This window comes from Phalacrocorax aristotelis, chromosome 4 (assembly GCF_949628215.1).
Source record: "Phalacrocorax aristotelis chromosome 4, bGulAri2.1, whole genome shotgun sequence".
Lineage (NCBI taxonomy): Eukaryota > Metazoa > Chordata > Aves > Suliformes > Phalacrocoracidae > Phalacrocorax > Phalacrocorax aristotelis.
The window spans coordinates 47,148,753-47,164,992 of NC_134279.1; the positions used below are offsets into that span (position 1 = coordinate 47,148,753).

The window sequence follows — 16,240 nt, forward strand, 5'->3', positions numbered from 1 at the left end:
ACAACCCACCTTTTCTCCCATCCCCTGAGGGTTCATCCATGCTTGCAGCTGTGGGTTATTTGGATTGAGTTCTTGTGGTCCTTGACCACAACCATCAGAAGCTGCATGCCTTCTGGTTAGAGGCATCAGGCATTCACAGATGAGTCCTTGCTGCCATCAACGATATGCCAGTACGGAAAGCTGTTCCAGTGTTAGTACCCTCATAGATTTGGCAGACTCAGAACTAGTTACTCTAGGAGGGTCTCTTGTCTTCATTGTCATTGTCTAACACCAAGTAAATGCCAAGTTGAATGGGAATAAAACAGATCTGATAGGCAATATCCAACCCAAAAATCAAGAAACAGCTTTACTTTATTTGGGACTAAAATAGCAGCCGAGAATGTTTTGCTTTATATGTTTTTGCTTTAATTTTGCTTCATATATCAAATTATCAAAATAGAAAGAAGTAAACCTGCCATTTCTCTGAACATAACAGAAACACAGAGGGGATTGAACTCTTCCATGATCCCCATCCCAAATGTGGAAGAAAGTCATCATCCTTTTCTAGAACTGAGGAATTCAAACAAATACGTACACCACTGCAGTCTGCCTGCATCATTCCCCCTCTGGATATTCAGAACTAGTTCATAGCATTTGACTTGAAGGTCTTAGACCCTGGATGAGGTGTGCTGTCACTGTGCCTTTACCAGTACCAGGTGCTGCTTGTCAGACTCATGGGGGCATTGAGAATTTTTAACAGGTGGCTTGCTGTCCTTATAACACTGATAAGGGCTTAAAGTTTGCTTTTATATAGGTGGCTGGCTGAAATGAGACCAATCTTTATAGCTCCTGAATTTGTCTTAATCAGTCCATCTATCCGTGTTCTTGAAGTTCCCCATCTCTAAAGAAATTGTGCCTTGTATTTTGATCCTGTATCAACAAGCCTAATTCTTTCATGTTGTTCTCATATGTTTGTAGTGAAAGGAGAATTCCTTAAATTCCACAGTGCTGTCTCAAAGAGATTATGTAGTTGAATTATTTAGTGCATCAGTACACACTTTAAGTTTTGGGTTGTCATTGGAGTTGTCAATCAACATTTTTGGTCTGCTTCAAAAATATTCTGGTATTCACAATACGAGAAACAGCTGCATGTATTCATCTGTTCAATTTTATTAAACATTGCTTATTGAAATTGGTGCTAGTTCAGTGTCAAAGTTGAGAGAGCAATAGCATTTTTGATGGGATACAATTATTACTCACCGTCTTTGACAGCGAACTACAGTAGGACTCAAATCAGTAAAAACACAAAGAAAAGGTAATTGTCACTTAATCTTGTAGTAACTATGGTTCTTTGAGATGTAATCAATATAGATCCCACAGTCCTTGCCTTTGAAGACTTCAAATTCCAGCTGGTTTGAATTATGAGGGAATAGCTAAAAGGTCATGTCGGAGCTTCCTCCTCTGATCTCCCAGTGGAGCATGAAGAGGTACAGGGCGTCTACATAGTACCACCAGACAGAGCTGTTAATAATGTTTTAAGCTCATGTGTTTGGAAGGGATGCATTTCTGGAGTTACCAGATGAATATCTCTTTCTTTTTTTAATTCATGAAAACTATTAAAAGTGATAAGAAGCCAGCAAAGTTAGGAGCAGTAATTTAGACCTCCAGACTGAAGACAAGAAATGTACCGGGTTTGAATCATGAAATATTTAGCTATTTGCAGTCTTTCATTGCTGCCAGTGAAGTGAACTAGTATAACAGATAGTAGAGTTTGACCCTAGGGATTTTGATGAAATATATTAAAACAGATACAATCATCAGATGATTAATACAAAAATAAGAATTTCAGCTGAGGTAGGGCCAAAATAATAATGGCTAATTCTTGTGATGTGCCAAAAATGGTGGTGGTTGGATTTATGGTTTAACAAGAGATGAGAGGGGAAAAAAGGGTTTTAGGGTCAAGGAACATTCTATATTATCAGGCTTCGACAGGCAATTTAAGGTCTGAGAAAGAAAAGTAATAGTAGAGTCAGAGACTTGGAACAAAGAGAATATGTCATCTATAATGAGGATTTCAGTCTTTGAAACATTCAGTAGCAGATCTTTGGTTGCATCCTGGTTTTTTGTGTTGTTGAGGGTAAGGGGGAGGTTTTAAGGCAAAGACCTGGCAGGGAGGGTCTTAATTCTGTAGTGTTCACTGTCTCCCTGACTAAAGTGCCATTGATGCCTGTTCATCTTAAGTAGGGTTGCCATGGCCAATAGAGAGAGATTGAAAGATCAGAGATGAAACCAAAGGGGTTGAAGAATTGTTTGTTATTTGAATAGAAGGAATGAATAAATTAATAATATCAACTATAGCAGTGGTCTGCTTCAGAGACAGAAGGACCAGAAGCAACAAGATACAGTGAATTATCTTCCTTACATTTTGCACTAATAGTTAAAATGTTATTACAGAAATTTTTTCCAATGTATTTTTATTCCCCAGTAGCGCTGAAAGACTATTTTAGCCTGGGAGGTGACTGCTGTCATAGAATGAGGAAGCTATGTTATACCAAATGCAAATTAGTAATTACAATAGAATTAATTTTGGTGGTATCATAGAGTCATTGGAAGAGAAGGGAATATACCACAGAGAGCAAGAAATTGCATATGTTATGTGTATCACAGTATAGCGTTAAGGTGGGTTTTTCCCCATGTTTTTGCGGTATAAGTATAGATGGGGGGTCCATTCATTAATCCCTGGTGATATCAAGGTTCCTTAAGTAGTTCTCCCTAACACCATGGAAGGTTGACTCTGCCTTTCATAATTAGTTCAGCTAAACTTTTTAACATGGTATCACCTTTCTAATAAACGTGGTTGTGGGGAGTTAAGTAGCTCACAAACCTAACTTATGCGCCATCATCAGAGCAAAGTGCCCCAATGTCTCCAGCTCTGCTAATGGTCTTGGCCTCATTCTGTAGATTAGCATGGGGAATGGGCACATAACTGGAGGTTGCACAGGATGTTGGTGACTGCATGTAGAGGAGTGTTCATGTCTTAGGTTAGCCTGGCAACACCCACAGCACCCTCCTTCTTCTCCTCGTGTTGTTTCTTTTCCCTTTCTGGCTAACCAGAACAGATCCTTCTGCGGCTGAAATCATTTGTTTTAGTAGGTCATTTAGGAGCTCACTTAAATGATTCATCTCTTAAAAAGGATCAAAAATGGAAAAAGAGAAAAGGACGTAATTACTGCCTATCCTTTTGAACATTGATTTGGGACCGGTAAAAGACTCAAAATGAGACTGGTGAGCTTTCTGTCAACTGCGTTCACCAAAAGCACTGTATCATTAAAGGACAGTGGTAGTAATTCCTTAGTGTCATTGCTAAGTTGAACTATTAGTCTGTGAACGCTTGTTCCTGTAATTTAATTTTTTAATGTATGAGTTGCTATTCTGCTGCGAAGCGTGGAAAGCCATTATTTGTGCAATTTGTCATTGTGGCTAAGAGCATCAAATAACCTGTATCCTTTACCACCAGCAATGCATCTGTTTGGCCTCAACTGGCAGTTGCAGCAAACTGAAAATGATACATTTGAGAATGGAAAAGTGAATTCTGATACTGTGCCAACACATCCTGTAACAGTACCTGCTGGAGAAAATGGTAAGTGAGACAGGCACCAATTTCTCTCCTCCTTTCAGAGCGTTTCCTTTCTTTGTGTCTTACTTATGTTGCCAGAGTTCAACACTTTTCCTGTATATTTAACGGAAGTACAGATCATTTGTAAGTAATAGTGATTCTAAACAGACATGTAGATATTAAACAGGAGTTCTGTTTCGAGTGAAAAAAGCATGCTGTTCCTCCTACTTAGCATGTGAAGGGAGTGATGAATCCTGGGCAATAATGTTGGTCTTACTAGGAAAGCTGACTGTCAAACAAAATTCCTCATGGCAATTTACATGTAATATTTGATGAGGGTAGAAAAGCTCTCATGACATCAAGAGGAGTAGAAACTCTGTTTTCTCTAAAATCTTTGATAACATAATGGTTGTTATGGAGGTCCTCAGAGGTAGCAGGATGGTGCTGGGGCTAGCTCGGACCATCATGCCTGAGGGGCTGGGGTGGCTGTGGAGTCTTGTGCTGCAGAGAGCGCCACAACAAAGCCAGGGAGCTCAAGGTGACAGGAAAAGTTTTTTCATAAGGGGGACCTGATACCATGATTCAATCTTTGGGTGTCCCAACAAGCTCTGGATAGTTCTCAGACAAAAGCTTTGTCTGTGACAAGGGGGACATAATCACTTTTTCTGAAGAGCTGGCACCAGAAAAGGCACTTCAGGGAGGTTTTGCGTATTTTTGAAGCTTTTCTCTTTGCTGTGTTTAGAAGGCAACTTATCATCAAGGAGCTTCCTATGGCGTGATGACCTCGCTGTGGAATGGCTTGTGTTTTCTTCTACAGATGATGTTGTTTTCGACTTCTTTTAATTTCTCTCTGAAATTTAATAGGTCATGTATAATGTGTTCATTTGTTTTCACAAAGTCTCTAGCATGTAATATTGAGACTGAATCATCCAACCAACATATTAAATAAAAAATAAAAACAACAAAACTTTATTAATTTTGTTGTAGGAACTTTTAAAATACAAACCACATAAAGGGATTATTTTTTATCGACCTTTTCCCATGTTGCCCTTTAAGATTCTCAAAACATTCAGGAGTCTGTGCACTTTTGGCTAACAGAGGCTTTAAAATCAATAGTTTTTGAATGGAAGACTTGATTTAAATGGTTGATGAATGCGGTGTTTGCTTCATTACACAAAAATCCATTTTTCCTTTCACAAGGTAGGGCTGACCTCCTTAGAACTGAGGAGGAGGAAGCCTTTGCCAGCAGTTGACATCCTGAAAATTTTTCAAGTTATCACAGCTCCACGTTATAAAAAAGATACAGCTCAGTTCATTCTTTTTTGTCATCTTTGTAAGCATATGAAACTTCTCCAATAGGACTTTTTACTTTTTCATTTCCTTTACCCTACTGCCTTTTTCATGCACTTAGATGTTCATTATCTCTTTCTGTGTTCTTACTTGTTTTGAATGAATAGCAAAAAGCTGCTGTATGGTTAATGAATATTGATGCTGCAGTGACAGCTCATCATCCCACTGCCTTCTGCCCTGAGTAGCCAATATACTTTCTTGTATAAAGTATATCCGTATTTTTGTAAATATTTTATAAATTGTTATTTTTCCCTTGATAATTTTTAAATGCTTTACAAATTAAAGTCTGTTATACATTGCCTCAAGAATAAAAGGAAATAACAAATACATCAAATCCCATTTTTCCTTCTTTATATCGCTAAATACTGTACAAGAGAACAGGGTTAATTCCACCCACTGTTAAAATGCTGTCCTCTGCAGAATATGGGGAGTGGTCATTTATCAGCATACATCAACACTAAACAACAGACAGACCAGAGAACACACATTCTAAACCACAAAAGGAAAGTTAGGCAGAAGAGAAAGTGTGATGACTAGATGTGAAATTTAAGGAGGGGGCTCCTGCACTATCATACTAGTTACTGAAAACTGTAAGGAAGAATCAGTAAAGCCTTGGTTTAGATACTTGGACAACTGTACAACTTTCAGTACTGCCTCTATTTAGCCCCCTGGTAATGTCCTGATACTCTGATTTGGATTGGAGAAATTCAGGGTTTTATGGTCCAGGCATTTTCCTTGACTCTCCCTCGTCTAAACTTTGGATAATCCTGAGCCTGCTTCGGTCAGAAAATCATAGCCCACTGTGTCGTAGATCCCAGGTATTCATTTGCCATTCAGAAGTACAGGTACTTTGTGTGATGAATTAGCAAAATTTAAACTTCAGAATGCATCCTTATGACCTCTGAAGAAAATTCAGCTGTGATTTACCTAGAAATACCTAGTCATAAATTGGCAGTAAAAGCACGTTAAATCATCCTTAAATGCAAAACATTTCTTAAGTGAAGCTTGAATCTCTGAACAAGCCTTTTTCAAAGGTTTTTTGTTCGTTTCTATTGTGGACTTTTTTTTTTCCTCTCCCAGTGCTTCTCTCTATATGAACAGTAAACTGCTGGCAACGTATCACCTGCTTATGCAGATAGGCATGATTCAGGGCTGGCTGCATCAGGTGGCATAAGCATGTGTGTTTTCTATGGATATGATGAATTTTATAGGCCATTTCAGTTTAGGTTCTCCAAAGTAATTTGCAAGCCATGCTTAATCAAATACAAACATTACTTGAGGCGCATCAGTGCTTTATCTGTTTTTAACTAGGCAATGGAAAAGAAAGGTTAAAAACCAGCTTGTTTAACCGTTGTGTTCTAGCAGTTGGTCACATCTCACATGTTGCTGGCATTATTTTATGTAATATAAAATCTATGTGCAATTCAGAAATTCCTTATAATAATATATGCTCAGCTGCAGATTTTTAAAAAATGCAAAAGAGGAAAAAGTGTATGGGAAACGGGCATTTCTTTTGGCTTACTTAAATGCACTTTTTGAGATTATACTCATTAAAATACATTATACTTGCTTTAACTGATATGTATTGATCTTTTTTATTTACTGTATCTCATGTTAAAGGTATAATAACTTCTTAATTAGATGTTATGTTGGGGTTTTTTTCTAAAAAGGTACGTTTTTAAGGAGGATTTTGGTTTCATTTCTTGAAATGGTTGTTGCAGAAGCATATATAGCAGATGTCTCAGACAAAGATCTGAATACAAGGGTATTGAATGGAATGGGAGAACATGCTATTGACTGTAAATCTAGCCTTGCAACCTGATATTCTAATTAGTACTGCCTTTGAAGGGTGGAAAATTATATTATGTATGACACTATACAGCAATTATTGTTGAGCATTTTTGTGTTTTGGTGGTGCTTTCATTTTTATTACGTGTTATGTATACTCAGTTATTCACAGTGTATCTTGTGTTTTAATCTATAGAAGGTTTGCAAATAAGGAGAGGGAGTTTGGCTTCATGTCATTTTAGTGATATTTGTGAACTATTTTTCTTGTATAATAGTTACATATTATTTATTGCTTTAAATACTTGCTTAGCTCAGGATTTTGTCCATCCTAACCTCAGACAGTCAAAATACAATTTACAAATACAACAAGTATTTTACCTATTGATTAGCCATAATGCATTGGATTACCAGTATCACAAATGCATCATATAACAATTGTATATATTAGATAGTATGTGATACAGCAAATTAATATATTTTGTAAATTAAATAATAGTCTATTTAGCAATGTAAGTACAAATCATGATATAAATATTTTTCTATAAATATTGATGTATATTTGTATTGTCTTTTGGGGAGGGCTTCTGAAAGAAGAAATTTTGGTGGTAGAGAAGCATGCTGAGAGAAATATATTCAGGAGGCTAGGTATTTTAAAATTTGGTTTCTTATTTGGACTGTTATGTCATTATGGAATTGTGTGAATGAACGTGACATTTCGTATTTTGATTTAAAGCTATGTATAAGAACTGTTATTGTTTAGAAAGTGAAAAGGAAATGACACTACTAAGATTTTATACCATTTAGATACAACAGGAAACAAAGAACAATTAATGCCCTATTCTTAGGAGGGCAAACAACTAGTGATGATTTTGAGAGAGGTGGTGTGGCGTTAAAGGGATATGTAGCTACAGGGTAAAAATACCTTTTTTTTTGGTGAAGAAAATGGGAGTCCGTAGGATCACTATCTGCTAAGGATACGTGTTGAAGCCCAGTAATAGGCATTCCTGGCAAGCTGGTCAAAATGTTGATAAAGTGCACCTGCTCAAGCTGTCTGCTTCATCTTTTCAGTAGTAAGAGGTAGTTGTTTTTCATTTCAAATGTAGAAATAAGGGAAGCTGCAGATCAATACTGCAAACAAGTGTTTATTGTTTAGTGATTACCAGTCATCAGTGTGTGAAGCTATACAACACAACATGTTTAAATTTGAAGGAAGTGGTAAGAAACAAATGCCTAAATGAACCGAAACTGTGAAAAGAGATCCATCTTCTAGAATAACATATGACTGTTGTGAAAGGTTGAGTCCAAAGTTAGAAAAGCACCAGTCTCATCCTGAGAAGTGTAAAAAAATGGTTTCTCCAAGATGAGATATTTCACTGTTCCTGCTCAGCAGAAGACTGATCAATATGATGATTCAGTATGTGAGACATTTTCAGTGGCTGCAACGCTGTTGTGGCACAGCTCTCATGATGGTGCAAGCCCCCACTCAAGGCCTCTCAGTAGTGCTTCTGTACCTGTTTAATTCAGCAGAGCAGCAGTCTCTCTTCATCTTGGATGCACAAAAAGTGGTGAGGATCAATCTGTGACCTCACCTGGCATTTCAGATTTTAATCTAGTTTTTTAAAGTCTAAATGTTTGCAAAAAGGTTGTGTCAGTTTGTTCCATCAAATGATGAATAATGTAGAATTTGAACGTAAAAGACAGGTTAGCAACAGAGCATTGTCAGTTCTTCAGAACACTTGTACACAAACAAGTTAGCATCACTTGAACATGCTTACCACATTCAGATGGGTTTAGTTCAATCTGTATGACAGACTAGCTGCTGAAAAAAAAAGAGTATAAATTGGGAAAAACATAGCAGACTATAAAATTGTAACTTTAGTTCCATTTTTTCTTACATTGCTTCACTCAGGGCTCACCTTGATGTGCCAGCTGCTTAAATGCTGCTACATTACTTGCTTACTCCAGAGTTGACATCTGTTGGTAAGCAAGTTGTTACACATGTCTTTACATCTTAGTCTAGATTTGACAGTGCCGATTCCATCAGATCGAAGAAGGCTTTCACCCTGGCACCAACTTCCAAGAGTGCCCATGTCCAGCCACGCAGCATGGAGTTAGTGCCTGAACATCAGACCTGAGTGTTTGGCCTCAAACAGACTTGATGCAAACTGATCTAACCCATCCCAGATTTTAAAGCTGGGTGGTGACGGTTTGTGCAAACCATTTCTTTAGTGCATGAGTCTTAGTAGGTCTGTTTCCTACCAATCTGGCAGGTAGAAGACACTACCACAGCTAAGCCACAATTTGTTTGCTGATGAGCTTTGAGAAAGGTCTGTAATCTTTGCCTGTGCAGTACAGCCAGGGGCAATGTGGAGACCTCAAAGCTATCACAGACCTGTGCTGTCCATAGCATCCAGCGCAGTGCCTTGCAGGGTCATGAGCTTGGGCTGGAACAATTTTACCCCTTTCATTTATTCGACAGTGCTTCACTGGGGTGACACAGAGCCTGGCAGATAGGATGATACTCTTTTGTACTCTAGCTGCAGTGTAGATTCAGTTTCTGTTGCCTGGACTTACCCACTTGAAGAAAAAGTTTGTTGGGAGCATCTAAAGTTTATGACTTATTTTCTTCTTTCTTAATGCTACAACCTGTAGTCCAGTTTTTTGGTATTAGCATTTGACATCATGTGTCTTTTGCCTGTTAACATCTTCTGTGCTTCTTCTGGGCGTTTCCAAGCCATCATCACTGGCCTCCTAAGGCTAACTGATAGTTGCACAAACGCTCCATAGAGAAAAATCATTAATGCCCTTCAGTGCTATGTTCTTATTCCTAGTAATTGGCCTGCAGGATAAATAAATATTCATGATACAGAAAACAGTGAAAGTACCAGACTTTGACCTGCTATTATGTGTTTTATGCAGGAGACAGTGTGGACAAGGTGATAACAAGCTTGGGGCTTAGGCTAGGGAGCGCAGCGGATGTAAGCATTATGGGGAGCAAAGGCATAAGGACATAGGCACAATGGAGCAAGAAACATTGCCTTTCTTTTTGGGGAATGCAAAAACAAAGAATAGGAAACCAGAGCTCTAGACGTTGTTAGTATTGTATAAATGCTCTAATATTTAATGCAGAAACGACTGTATATTAGTTCTCTTGACTGCTTATGTTTATGTATCTCTTATTCTTAGAATCTGCATGGTGCATTTCCCTTCACCTTAAATTTTTTTAGTGTGAGACTTTATGCTGGAAAACCCTGTTAAAATACTTAGGGGAAACTTAATAGTTTAATGTAGCCCCTAAAACAGTTTCTGTAATGCTAGCTCTTAGGGAAGTTACCATATTTTTACTTGCTAGGTATTTGTGGTATCTTTGCCTTTCCAAATCAGTGAATTCCCTGGGATCTTATATTCAGAAAGATTGTCAGGTAACATTTTATCTGAGGTGATTCTAAATATTTGACAGTTTATATGAAGGATGATTGAAAGCAAGAAAGGAATACTAATTTTTGATCTCTTATTATTCTAACCTGTCAGGAAAACTAGGGGGATTTGCACAAGAAAACAACACTATAGATTCTGGAGAACTTGATATAGGCCGAAGAGCGATACAAGAAGTTCCTCCTGGGATTTTTTGGAGATCACAACTCTTCATTGATCAGCCACAATTTCTAAAATTCAATATATCCCTTCAGAAAGATGCACTGATTGGAGTATATGGCCGAAAAGGCTTACCACCTTCACATACTCAGGTGAGAACTGCTTGCGTTAAAAGTAGGACACGTTATTGAAAACTGTGAGCTTGTATCTTTTGCATCTTTTTTCTATCTCAGGATTACATCCTTTTCCATTTTGCTGATTTTCATTTTTACTTTTTATACTTTATTGATCTCATGTGATGTCCAAAACGTTTATAATACTGTAAGTGATGGGATTTTAAATGCGGGGAGAAATTCTTATTTATGAGCTGTTCTGAATGCCACAAGCAATGTTGTTGCGTTAGATATGGAGTTGTTTCATGCAGAATCTTTTTCATGCAGGTACTTTTTTGCTTCTATGGTTTATAGACATACCTTTAAAAACCTAAGCAACGTAATACAGTGCCTTATGGCCACACATGTGGTTGAGAGTGCCTGGCAAAGACTGCATTTGCCAAATTTCCAAGCAAGAAGAGAATAGTTTTTTAAGGATTTTTCAGTTTGTTCTGTAAGCAAATGCTACGGTATTTACAGCCTGGTGTTTGACTAAATAAATACATAAAACAAAAAAAAAAAAGTTATATGTGTCTACAAAGATACAATGAACTGGAGTGGTAAAAGTGTCGGTCTTCATTAAACATATAGTGTCTTGAAACTTTGTTCATAAGTAACCCAGAGGATTTATTCTGCTCCACCCCTCAGAAGGTTTCTAGTAAGACTTTCTGTTGCATATGGTCATGCATTTGCCTAGTAACAAAGAAACACTTTTTACCCATAGTTACTGAAAAGTTGAAGACTAAAAGAATTGAATAATCTTCTGGATTGGCAGGACAAAGAGAATCATTGTCTGAGGCGGTCTTTTAGAATCAGTTTTATTCAGATTTTATTTTTAAAATTTAAGACCCTCCTAGTTTATATTCCTTGCAGCTCAATATTTGTCCACAACCCTAAGTATATCAGCCTAATGGTATAATTGGAATGAAGCTTGACTGATTATGCCTGATATACAGTCTCAACATTAAATCCGTAACTGCAAAATTCAAATCTTTTTTTTAATCCCGCATTTTTTTTCTTTTGATTTGCATGCTACTGCACTATTTAAATTTATTTAGTTTTTTCTTCGGGCATAACTTTTAAAAGACCTAGAACATAGAAATATTGCTAATTATATCACCTATTTAGCAGTCGCAAACCACAGAAGAAGAATTGGAGTCAGCAAAGAAGCTTCATGCAGCTAAAATCACAGAATGTTACATGAGCTTTATTTGTTAGTTGAGTTTCCATTAAACTACAAACAGTCTAGTGAACACAGAAAATGCACTTATGTTTATTTAAAAATTTTATCCTCATAAAAATGATTAAATGGATTTTGTTCAGACCTTCACATGTGAACACCCACCCTCAGGCTGACAACAAGCATGAGAAATTCTGGCTCAAAGAAAATTGATTCAGAAAGTTATCAGCCGTTGGAAATAGGGGTTTGGAATACAAATGCAATCTCAATGATAACAATAATAACAGGAGCTAGGGGAATACATGTGTGGCAAGAATGAATAAAACTGAAGAAGCTGATCTGGACTGTGCATTTATATGAGAAGTTACGCAAGTAGATAGTCTATCAAAAGTGATCCTTCCTTGAATCCTTATTCTGGCAAAAGACAGAAATAGGGGTGCCCTTTATCCAAGAACTGGGGAAAAGAAGATAGCTAAATCTGTTTCCCATCATCTGTGTTACACAGGCTCCTTTCCCTTTGGATTTCTACTGCCCAAATGCATATTCATAGTTAAGTATGATAAAACAGAAAGAATCATACGTGAATCCTGCTACTATATCTTCTGTAGTTTCTGTGACATTTTGGATAGATTGTTCCCAGGATATAGGTCAAGCTCTCTTGTCCTATTTTTGCCTGGTATATAATTAGACTAGTTTTTACAAACCATTTGACTGACACTTGATACCTTGAAAAATTAGGCATGCTTACTTATCAATGCTGCTGAAGATTCCCGAGGGTGTGGGGTTATCAGGATGTTTATACGGCCTTGAACCCAGTAATATCTGGGTTTAGGTGCCTGAGATAAAGCATGTATGTAATCTCCTTAAAATGCAGTTACAATGAGCGGTTGGGCTTTTTTTGTGACTGCTCCTGCACATGGGGGAAAAAAGTGGAGTAAAATAGTTTTCAATAGTTCAGGCCTTTCTGCCACAAAGTCCTAACACAGGACTTTGATGAAGACACAACTTGTGTTGGTAAAATATGTGTTTTACCAAAGTAGCTTATATAAACAAAATAAGGTACTTAGGCAAAAGGACGTCTAATGAAATAGAAAACTGAGGGGGTTTCAAGCGTAAATCTATTTATTGTTTTCTTATTTCCCCTAACCCTTATGGCTCGTACTGACAAAAGTTCTTAACTGCAAGCCAGGCGTAGCTGGCGGGGACAGGCTAACAGCTAATTCTGGGCTTCACTGCATACCCTTGCATCGGACGAGGCATCTTACTTGTATAGCTCCAAGTGTCACAGGAACATATTAGAAAAACATGTGAATGTCCACATTGGGTCTCATCAAAGGCCCATCTAGCCCAACATTCTGTCTGTGATGGTGACTATTAACAGATACATAGATATTAATATAGCATCATGACAGATTTGTAGTGATTCTTCTTACAATACATTCTTGGCTTCCAGCGTTTTAAGGCTGAAGGACTTCCTGAGTCGAAGGTGCTGTCCTTGACTTTTACAACCTTTGATAGATTCATTTTTCCTGTGAATTTGCATAGTCACCTTTGAACCTATGGAAGCTTTTAGCATCCATGACATTTGCAGCAAGGAGTTTCACGGCTTAAATACCCATCTCACACTATATTCCTCAGTGGGTTTTAAGGCAGCATTCTGGTAGTTTTAGTTTGACACTCTGTTGGTAGTGTTTTGGAAGAGGCAATGGAGAGTTTCTCACCAATTTCTTATCCATGCCACCCTTGATTTATAGATTTCTAGTGTCCTCAATGAGTTGGTTTTTTTTTTTCCGGTCTGTTTTGTCGTTCTTTGGATGAAAGTTGATTCAATCCTTTGATCACCCTTGCCCTTTTCTGAATGTTCTCAAGTTTTACTGCAGCCTTTTCGAGATGGGGAGAACAGAACAGCATAGATGTAGCAGACCTTTAACTATGATGGTTTCATACAATGCTTTAATGATGTCTGCTTTTTTTTTTGAATCATAGAACTGATATTTCTGTAGATCTCTCCATAGCTCCACAATCTCATCCCAGAATTATAAAAGTTGGCTCAGAGCACATTTCTGGATGTGTAAAGCTAGGGTTGTTTCACGAGGACTTTGAAAAGTAGGATCTCACCCATATATATTCCTGTCTGCGTCGCTTGAATGCTATCTGCCCTTATCTCCTAGTCACAGAGTGACAAGTGCTATTAACAAAACTTATGCAAATGAGCAACTGCTGCCTGTTCCTCAAACGTCAGTATTTGAATTTTCAGATCTTATGTTAAATAATAGAGAGCTGATTACTACCTGCACTCTGCCAGCATTTGTAAAGTTTCCTTACCAGCTGTCCCCCTCCAATATCTTTGCTCATATGCCTGTGATACCCTCTACATGTGTCACCACATAGCACCATCTTCTTTAGCTCCTTCCTTACAGCTTCAGTGTTTCTATGAATATCTGCCTTCTCTCCATGTCACCTTTGACTGTAACGCAGAACTTGCATATTACATTTGCTGCCTTGTTCTCCACTTCTCTCCCAGACCCTTTGCCTTTTTATCCACCTCTTTTTTGTATCCAGTTAAAGCCAGACAGTGAGTAAGAGGAAACTGGAGTCCATCTTTCCATAGCTGAACAACCTCTGATGTCAATTATCCTAACACTGAAAGGGACATAATGAAAGTACAATAGAAATGAGCTTGGGAGATGTCTCAAGAAGTCTTTCAGATTACACCCTCATCTTGGAACATGATTGACTGTATGTAAACCATTCCTATCAGTTGCTTAGCATTTCATAATAAAATAATAACAGAATGCAGCAAATTTAATTCTCCTTCTGTCCTGTAATCCAAAATAATAGGGATACGACAAGTAGGAAATGCATTGATGGTAATTGGGACAGAATTTTTGGTTGTGTTTCTGTATTCTCTTTAGGTACTAAAATCAGTCTCAAGCACAGCCACTATGTGTGTGTCACAGACCGATGAGAGATGCATAGTTCTCTCTTTCAGGGAAATCATAAATAAATCAACCAGAAATAATTGACGGTGGCTGTCCATTGAAAACCCAATCAATGTGAGCCTGAAAGTCTTTGTGACACTTTCTAAAAATGTCAGTTCCATTGCAGCCGGAGAATCAATATGTTTATTTAAAGAGACTTTAAGAATAAAAAAAGGGCTTTGGTTTGAATCAAAACTGAATGGAATGGTAAGGCAAATCAGTGCATTTAGACTCAATATAAAGGTAATTAATTTATCCTCATAAGAGGAAAATAAAATTGGTATGTTTTTTGCTTGTGAAGAGATTTGTTTTTCCAGTCTCTTTCTGTTATCATGTCCTAAATATAAAAAAACAGCTTTTAAAAGGGTTAAGATCAATTATTGGGTTTTGCTGGGGGACAGAATGAATAGTAAATCCCTCTCTGTGTGGCTTTTAAAATGTAGTCTGAAATGGTGTTCTGGTAACGGCATATGTCCTTATTACATTACAAATACAAAATCATTAATTGTACCATGCTTGTCAGCCATTAGTATACTCTTTGTGATCAATCAAGCAGTGTAACCACTTGTTCCTGTATCAAAAATACAGGTTCAATCTGAAATTGTCCTCATACAAAAAATGATCCTCTGCAGTATACAAATTACAGGTTTGCTCCTAATGTCCATAAGTTACTTGTTAAAACTCCCTGAGCTTTCTTGTTTTTAAAATATTAGTGAAAAACACAACCAGAAAGAAGTGTTCTTGAGTCAGGCAGGAGGAAAAAAAGCTGCAACTAAAATCGTTTTTCTCTCTCACATAAAATAAGATAAATATTTAATTCTCTGACAAATGAGAATGTTGAATGGTTTTGAGTAATTGGTGCTATCCCAAAACGGTTGCATTTGTTTTCATGTGGTGCAGCACATACATTCAAAGTGACAGCATACCGAGGTACTGGCTTCTGCACATCCTAATCACATTATGTTCTATTCCGCTGGTTCAGACATAGCTGGAAAAGTGTGTCAGGTGTTGATAGAGGCATATTAACCATGCATTTCCTTCACATCCTGAATGGTAGGAAGATAATTCTAATTACTGGAGAGGAACATTCTTACAATAGCAGTGAATTTTGGCCTGCAATTTCAAGAAGAGTACATATGTACTTAAGCCCTTGTTCCAAGACAAAGGCTATCATGTTTTCTTCTGTCCCAGGAGCAGTTTCTGAAGGTCATAAGCCAGGGTGTAAAACTACTGATTCTCAGGTCCTGGTAACCGATGTTATCCTAGCTCGGTTAAATCAGCCGTTTCACGTACTGGCGTTTACTTTAACAGGCCCTGGATTTAATTCCGTTTGAGAGAAGTCTCAAACATGTGGGAAGATTGAAGGTTTATGTGTTACAGTTCACAATAAATGTGTCAGAGTGAATCTCTGAACAGACACGGCAGGAAAAGCAGAGACTCTCTACCACAAGCAAGAATGCCCTTTAATTTTCCTACCTGTTTAATTTTGCTATATGAACACTGATCTTTACATGATAAACGTGCAGAAGACATCTTTCAAGCCATGAGAGTAGACTGCTAGACAGTGTAAATCAGTGCAGGGCCCAGAGCAGATTTAGCG

The 16,240-nt window shown here is 37.6% G+C and overlaps 1 protein-coding gene across 13 annotated transcripts in view; it reads left to right on the forward strand.

Moving 5' to 3' along the window:
• The window catches only part of TENM3 (teneurin transmembrane protein 3), a 416,806-nt gene that overhangs the window by 312,776 nt on the left and 87,790 nt on the right, over nt 1–16,240 (forward strand). For all 13 annotated transcript variants that reach the window (XM_075091186.1, XM_075091189.1, XM_075091190.1 and 10 more), the window contains 2 exons: nt 3,497–3,619; nt 10,265–10,479. In XM_075091186.1, the coding sequence (XP_074947287.1) occupies nt 3,497–3,619; nt 10,265–10,479 (338 nt within the window). The remainder of the gene's footprint in view (nt 1–3,496; nt 3,620–10,264; nt 10,480–16,240) is intronic.